General features: G+C 35.3%; 1 protein-coding gene across 5 annotated transcripts in view; it reads left to right on the top strand.

Annotated features, from left to right (window-relative positions):
• Positions 1-7,973, top strand: part of LOC122255062 (pseudouridine-5'-phosphatase) — a 13,882-nt gene extending 5,909 nt beyond the window's left edge. Inside the window, exons 1-4 of one of the 5 annotated variants that reach the window (XM_086544355.1) lie at positions 4,479-4,912; positions 5,317-5,535; positions 6,850-7,082; positions 7,405-7,973. In XM_086544355.1, the coding sequence (XP_086400481.1) occupies positions 4,510-4,912; positions 5,317-5,535; positions 6,850-7,082; positions 7,405-7,584 (1,035 nt within the window). In that variant the 5' untranslated portion in view covers positions 4,479-4,509 and the 3' untranslated portion in view covers positions 7,585-7,973. Of the gene's footprint in view, positions 1-862; positions 1,082-4,478; positions 4,913-5,316; positions 5,536-6,849; positions 7,083-7,404 lie in introns of those variants that run through there. The other 4 variants (XM_043019006.2, XM_043019008.2, XM_043019007.2 and 1 more) reach the window with 4 other exon arrangements.
• Positions 7,974-8,175: the final 202 nt, after the last annotated feature.

The following is an 8,175-nucleotide window of genomic DNA, read 5'->3' on the forward strand; positions in this document are numbered from 1 at the left end:
AAAGGAGTTTACATAATATTATTGAAGAATTAAAGATATCACAGATGTATGGAACATGGATGGAGAGGTAGAGTCAAAAGTATTGGTAATCTGGCTTATTTATTTATTTATAGTAAATATACATGTCACAGGAATATCCAGTGTAAAATTAAAAACTACTAATTGTTATTGGAATTCCACAGTATAACCATTTTATTATTTATTACATGTGATTAGTATTTTATATATACATTTTCATATTATTCTATCAGGTTGTGTGGAATGGACAGATAATTATTTACCATTATTTTTATATTCATGACCGTGATTTATCAAAAGAAACTTGGATAAAATTAGAGTCACTGTTTTGTAGCACATGCACATGAATTACAGTATATACAAAAAGGAATACAAGTAGGTCATTTCTACATATTTTCACTTGTCCAGCTGGTTTAGTTACATAATACCTTCATTCTTTTATGAGATCTTGCTTAGGATGTTGCAGGTATGAGTAGGGAATCTAATTGTTGTGGTATGCTACATGGTGTAATATAACTGGTATGTGGTTTTGCTGAATTTATTTGATGGGCAAAGTAGTCAGGGATGTTTTAGAATCAGTACTTTTTCTTAGTCTCTCTCGTTTCTTCTTTTTATCATGTTCTTTCATTCTCTTTCTGTTATTTTTTTAGGGTCATTTTCTTGGTTTTATATATACAAGTAGATTGCAATAATTATATATTATGCTTCTCTGAAAATATGAATTACTTATGTGCGAATGTCTTGCCCAAATTCTTACGAAATTATCATTCCTTTTTTCCTTCTTTGATCAGGGTAGCTTTAAAACACTGAATACAATTTGTGTAATCACAATTTTTCTGAACAGACACAGAGTGTGTATACATGCAAGCTGCTGAAATAATTGCAGCAGAATACGGAAAGACTTTTACTTGGGAGATGCAGACCCAGATTATGGGCCTGGCAGCAACCGAAGATGCTAAGTACAATATAGAAACAAATCAGCTACCCCTGACAGTAGACGAGTATCTAACGAAAGTGAACAGTGTGTGTAACCAACTTTTCCCTAATGCAGAGAAGTTACCAGGTACACCACTGTTATTGGGAATAATATGTGCTGTCTTGAGGATAGTGGTATTGTGGCTTTACAGATTGCTTTTTGTGAAACCTGCTTGCTTGCTTGTGGGAAAAGTTCAGCAGCTGTTTTGGAAGGAAATCTCAGGCTTAATGATATCAGATATATATAGCAAATGTTACAAGGTCTTTTTAAACTAAATTTTACAGGGGCTATTTTTTTTTTTTTTTACTAAATTTACAGATTTTAAGATATGGCCATGTTGCCTTGAATTGAAGTGTTTGATTGACAGCCTCTTTGTATCTGGCTTTTATATGAAAATGATGCAGTGACTGGATTGGAGCATACACTACACAATAAATAATTACAATTTTATGCAGATAACTGGTATTAAATTTCTATCTCTGTCTCTTTCCTTCTCTCAGTGCGCATGATTATATATAATGGGGAAATGCACTTGTCTTTAGTATTGATTATAAAAGCAACTAACATTTTCTTTCAGATAACAGCATGTAATGTGATTTCTTGGAGCAATCTGGTGAAAGGATTTGTAATACACTGCAATACAAAACTTTTTTACCAGTTTTAGTTTTACAGAAGTTATTTTTACAAAGGTTCTTTTAGTAGAATATTTTGTAAGGAATCTAGAGGAGGTCGCCTTAGTCTTCCCATCCTTTAGGCAGTGCACTGAGCCCAGAAAGGTCAGAGAAAACGACAGTAACAATTTTGATGCAACTCCTCCATTCCCGTAACAGACACAGAGAGGCTATACACCGAGGCCACACAGGTGATTGCTTCGCAGTATGGCAAGGTGTACACCTGGGAGATTAAGGTCCAATTGATGGGCATGAAGGGGCACATGGCTGCCCAGCATATCATTGACAGCCTCCAACTGCCTCTCACAGTTGATGAGTACCTTGCTAAAATCATAGAACAGTACAATAGTATCTTTCCTAACGCAAAAGCTTTACCAGGTACTGTGGAAAGATTTCACTTGAGAACTTTCAGCAATGCTGTCATGTGTACTGCCATAGGGACAGCTTACTTTATTACCATATATTTTTTTTTTTAGTACTAAATTTACAGATTTTAAGATATGGCCATGTTGCCTTGAATTGAAGTGTTTGATTGACAGCCTCTTTGTATCTGGCTTTTATATGAAAATGATGCAGTGACTGGATTGGAGCATACACTACACAATAAATAATTACAATTTTATGCAGATAACTGGTATTAAATTTCTATCTCTGTCTCTTTCCTTCTCTCAGTGCGCATGATTATATATAATGGGGAAATGCACTTGTCTTTAGTATTGATTATAAAAGCAACTAACATTTTCTTTCAGATAACAGCATGTAATGTGATTTCTTGGAGCAATCTGGTGAAAGGATTTGTAATACACTGCAATACAAAACTTTTTTACCAGTTTTAGTTTTACAGAAGTTATTTTTACAAAGGTTCTTTTAGTAGAATATTTTGTAAGGAATCTAGAGGAGGTCGCCTTAGTCTTCCCATCCTTTAGGCAGTGCACTGAGCCCAGAAAGGTCAGAGAAAACGACAGTAACAATTTTGATGCAACTCCTCCATTCCCGTAACAGACACAGAGAAGCTATACTCAGCTTCCACTCAGGCTGTGGTTAGTCCTTATGGGAAGGAGTACACGTGGGAGATTAAGTGGCCTCTCATGGGGCGGGTAGGCACTGAACTGGCCAGAGGAATCATAAAGGCTTTAGAATTGCCTTTGTCCCCTTCAGAATATCTAGTCAAGGTTGAGGAGGAATATAAAAAGAATTTCCCTCATGCACAGCTTTTACCAGGTACTGTGGAAAGATTTCACTTGAGAACTTTCAGCAATGCTGTCATGTGTACTGCCATAGGGACAGCTTACTTTATTACCATATTTTTTTTTTTTTTTTACTAAATTTACAGATTTTAAGATATGACCATGTTGCCTTGAATTGAAGTGTTTGATTGACAGCCTCTTTGTATCTGGCTTTTATATGAAAATGATGCAGTGACTGGATTGGAGCATACACTACACAATAAATAATTACAATTTTATGCAGATAACTGGTATTAAATTTCTATCTCTGTCTCTTTCCTTCTCTCAGTGCGCATGATTATATATAATGGGGAAATGCACTTGTCTTTAGTATTGATTATAAAAGCAACTAACATTTTCTTTCAGATAACAGCATGTAATGTGATTTCTTGGAGCAATCTGGTGAAAGGATTTGTAATACACTGCAATACAAAACTTTTTTACCAGTTTTAGTTTTACAGAAGTTATTTTTACAAAGGTTCTTTTAGTAGAGTATTTTGTAAGGAATCTAGAGGAGGTCGCCTTAGTCTTCCCATCCTTTAGGCAGTGCACTGAGCCCAGAAAGGTCAGAGAAAACGACAGTAACAATTTTGATGCAACTCCTCCATTCCCGTAACAGACACAGAGAGGCTATACACCGAGGCCACACAGGTGATTGCTTCGCAGTATGGCAAGGTGTACACCTGGGAGATTAAGGTCCAATTGATGGGCATGAAGGGGCACATGGCTGCCCAGCATATCATTGACAGCCTCCAACTGCCTCTCACAGTTGATGAGTACCTTGCTAAAATCATAGAACAGTACAATAGTATCTTTCCTAACGCAAAAGCTTTACCAGGTACAGTGGAAAGAAGATTTCACTTGAGAACTTTCAGCAATGCTGTCATGTGTACTGCCATAGGGACAGCTTACTTTATTACCATATATTTTTTTTTTTTATGATTTAAAATAATATTTTTTTATGCTTTTATGACGTCTCTGTTGTGGGTTATAGCATGAATGCTGGTATGTGTTTTCCTAGGTTCTGCATGACTAATATAGATGTCAGGTAATATTAACCTTTAGCATTACTGGGTGTTATGAATTGGAATAAAGATTTTAAGATATAGATTAGAAAATTAGTCATCCCACTACAAGCAGTCGTACATTAATTTCTTAGAACGATCCCTTAGTAAGTTTAGTTTGCTATGATATTAGAGTGGAATAATGTTATTGCTTTTGCTCTAGCGTCCTACCTCATGTTGCTGTTCAGTAAAGGGAAGGTCTTAAACTTCTTGGTGATGACACCCATCGGAGGAAAGTAAGCCTTCAGTAAGGGAGGAGCAAGTAATATGTGATGGATATTCCTAATGGTGCTGTTGTCGCACTTCATGGGAAACATGGATTAGATACAATATGTCATACTTGGTTTGAGCTTTGAGGAAAGAGTCTAGACATTTGATTTGACTCATGAGATTTTGAGCTGTATTATTTGCGTATCAGGACTTTAATAATGGGGAAAATGAAGAACATGCTTAACCTTTTTCTTTTGGAGAGCAAAGGAAAATAATCTGTAATTATCATTATTATTTTTTCTATGTGGTACCATAAGAAACAATTTTTATTTTAACATAGTCCTATGCATGATGGTGTTGCTGTAAGGGCAAAACAAGTAGAGGGTTTATATTCCTTTCTTTCATCACTTAATAATCTTCATATCTTAGTTGTGAGCTTCTGTATCATGTTTTTTTTTTCCAGCACCTGTTTGTCTGCCTCTCATTCATATTGTCTTCATGAGCAGAATTTGATTGCAATCCTTTCAGACACAGAGAAGCTATACTCAGCTTCCACTCAGGCTGTGGTTAGTCCTTATGGGAAGGAGTACACGTGGGAGATTAAGTGGCCTCTCATGGGGCGGGTAGGCACTGAACTGGCCAGAGGAATCATAAAGGCTTTAGAATTGCCTTTGTCCCCTTCAGAATATCTAGTCAAGGTTGAGGAGGAATATAAAAAGAATTTCCCTCATGCACAGCTTTTACCAGGTAGGCCCGGCTCAAATTAAGACCCACTGATTACTCTGGTGCCATGAGGTGTTCATTGGGCTTGCATCTTGCAAGTGTGGCATAGTACATAACTGAAATGTGCAAAATCCTATGTTTTGTCTTGTAGTGGGTTGAAACAAGGTTTCCTGTGGTTGTGGACATTGTGACCATAACTTGTCTGGTATTTTTTTCTTTAAAGATAACATACTAACAGTGCAGACCTTACCTTGCACAATATAGGAGTTGTAGTTGGAGAAAAAAAAAATGAATGGTAATAAGTTTTAAGGTGGAAAGAAGTTTGTGGAAACCATGGGGAAAATAGTATTTGCCAGCAACCATGCACTTTTTATTATGATTCAGTTTTGATGTATTGCAACTGCTCATCAGCATGTTGTTCATTGCAGACACAGTGGGCTTGTACATTGTATGTCACAATCGAGCTCTTGCACCTTATGGACAGTCAGTTACTTGGGAGCAACTAATGTCTGAGATGGGGCATACAGGATTAGAGGTTGCACAGACCTTTTGTGCTTATTTTAAACTCCCAATTTCCCCCGAAGAGTACAAAGAAAAAGTTGCTTCCTCCTATTTTGATGTATTTCCAACAGTTGCGTTGATGAAAGGTATTTAGGATGTGGACAGTATTTTCTCTCTCCTCTGCTTTGATTATGCTTTTGATATTGTGTGTATTTAGTTTCCATAGTATTATTACCGTGTTGAATGTCATAGTGATGGGTGTGTACATACAGGGCATGTCATTCTTCTTATTTTCTTTTGAAACTAGACAGTAGGATGTAGGGCAGATGTATCCAATGCATTCCTCTTCATGTCATAAATTTTAGTGAAAAGATTTCTTATAGTATTAATCTATCACTGAAATGCAGATAACCTGGCAGTTACAAAATTGTGTGTGAAAATGTTTTTATGTTGTAGGTCTTAATGTCTTTATACACATAAAAACATAAGATTATAGTAGTGTCAAAAGAGATATTACATTAGTGATGCACTATTAGGTTTATGATATAGACCCATGATAAAATCATGATGCAGATTATTTACTTTGATAATAAAGAATGTAAATTATTGTCCCTAGACTGGAGGGAGTGAGGAATTGCATATGACTGTGGAATTTGTTAATGATATCGTCATACAATATATCTATTAGCTACCAAGGAAATATGTTTTGTAAAACAAACGCGTGTTCCTGCATGGTTAACTTCTTTGTTTGTTTTTTAAATATCTGTGGGCATGTGGTGAAAGCTAAATGGCCTTTTGATCTGCCTTTTGGCTATGGTTTTGCATGGAAAAGAAAGTGCTTTTGGCAGTGCTGATTAACTAAGTATTTGCAAATTAGAAAGCTTGAAGGTGTTTGTCCTTATAGTATTTTGTCACTGGCAGCATTAATGATTGTTCTCTAGATTATGTTGATAAATTTAAGAGCATGAAGTTATATATGAATATATATGGAATATAATAGAGTTGAATAAATCAGTGACTTATTAAATTATAAGATGCTATAGAAATCACATGAGTTTATCTTTTGCCTGAAATTTTACTAATTAAGGATTCTATGGATTAGTTCAGAAAATCTCCATCATAGAAATGATAATTATAATATTCTATTACAACACTAAAGGAATTGACTTTAAAAATAAAATGTTTTTTAGTATGTAATGGTTTCTGAAGTACATGTATTTGAGTTACATTACTTTCTTTTTTTTCCTTGACAAAAAAAAAGGCATTTTTAATCACTTATGTAAGATTATAACTTTAGCCTAATATGAGTATTTTCATGATATACAAGAAATAAAGACTTAATTTTGAATAATTAGATTGTAAATGTTTGATTGTTTTACTTCATGTGGTTTCATTTATGCATCGAATGATATACTGTATCAGAAATAATTTTTTCAATGAATATTTCATGTACCCTTTAGGTGCGGATAAGCTCGTGCAGCATCTCCATAAACACAAGATTCCCATTGCCATTGCATCAGGGGGGGCTCAAGATAGCTTTGAGCTCAAGACGACCAATCACAAGGAATTAGTGTCAAAGTTCAGTCATGTGGTGTTGGCGTCCACAGACTCAGAGGTGAAGAATGGAAAACCAGCACCCGATGTGTTCCTTGTATGTGCTGATAGGTTTCCTGATAAACCAAAACCTGAACAGGTAAGTGAAGATGAATCTACCATTTCCCTTAACCACTTGCTGAAGGTTTTGTATGAAGTGTGTTCTAATTTGATGTTTTTCCTTTTCCTCCAATGGATGATGATGGCATGAGATTGTGTTAGATGATGATGATTTTTTTTTTTCTTTTACAAAATTATATTATGCTACTTTAAATATGAATGTAGTCACTTTAAAAGAGATGAAAAATTATTCACCTTCCTTTCAGGTATTGTAGAAAAATGAATTTTATCTAAGGTATTTGTCATATCACACCCACCCACTTCTAAGCAGTACCTAAGACTTACTTCTTGATGGCTTCCAGTGCTTAGTGTTTGAGGACGCACCCAATGGAGTAGCAGCAGGCGTGGCAGCAGGAATGCAGGTTGTGATGGTTCCAGATCCCCGCATGAAGGAAGAAATGACAAAAGGGGCTTCGCTGGTCCTCAAGTCTCTAGAGGATTTCAAACCCGAGCTCTTTGGGTTGCCACCTTATGATGCTTAGGTCATTTCCAGTGTATGATTAGCAAAGTTATTTTTGGAGACACGTTGATCATTTGGGGTATAAATATATTTGTATTTTTTTTCTCCCCTTGTTACTGCTTGTTATACAAAGTGTACAGTATTGAATTTATTCTTTTTGTGCATTTTACTGGGGTTTCATAATTAAATTCTGATGATTTAGAGATTACTGAGAGGTGCATGGTTTTAAGTTGTAATAAGTGACAGTCAACATATAAATGTAAGAATATGAATTTATAAGTTGAAATAAATTTTATTGAAGTAATAATTATTTTAAATCTTCCAAGGTTGAAATATCTGTAATGTATTTATGGTCTAAAATTGTTTCATACTTGCTACAAACCATTTTCACAAATAAAAGGTAATGTCCAATTCATAGGTTTCTCTAACTTAACCAATTGCAGATATATTTCATGACATACATGACACTCAAGGTTCTGGTCTGATGACAGGCTTCATGATACACATGTTTATTGTTATGGCATATGACAGAGTGGGACCCTGTGTCTCAATTACACTATGAATAATAACTCACCAAAATAGGTTTGTTTAAAATCCCAATCATAGATGGTAT

Source organism: Penaeus japonicus, unplaced genomic scaffold (assembly GCF_977035675.1).
Source record: "Penaeus japonicus unplaced genomic scaffold, GWHDUDI00000001_assembly GWHDUDI00000015, whole genome shotgun sequence".
Classification (NCBI taxonomy): domain Eukaryota; kingdom Metazoa; phylum Arthropoda; class Malacostraca; order Decapoda; family Penaeidae; genus Penaeus; species Penaeus japonicus.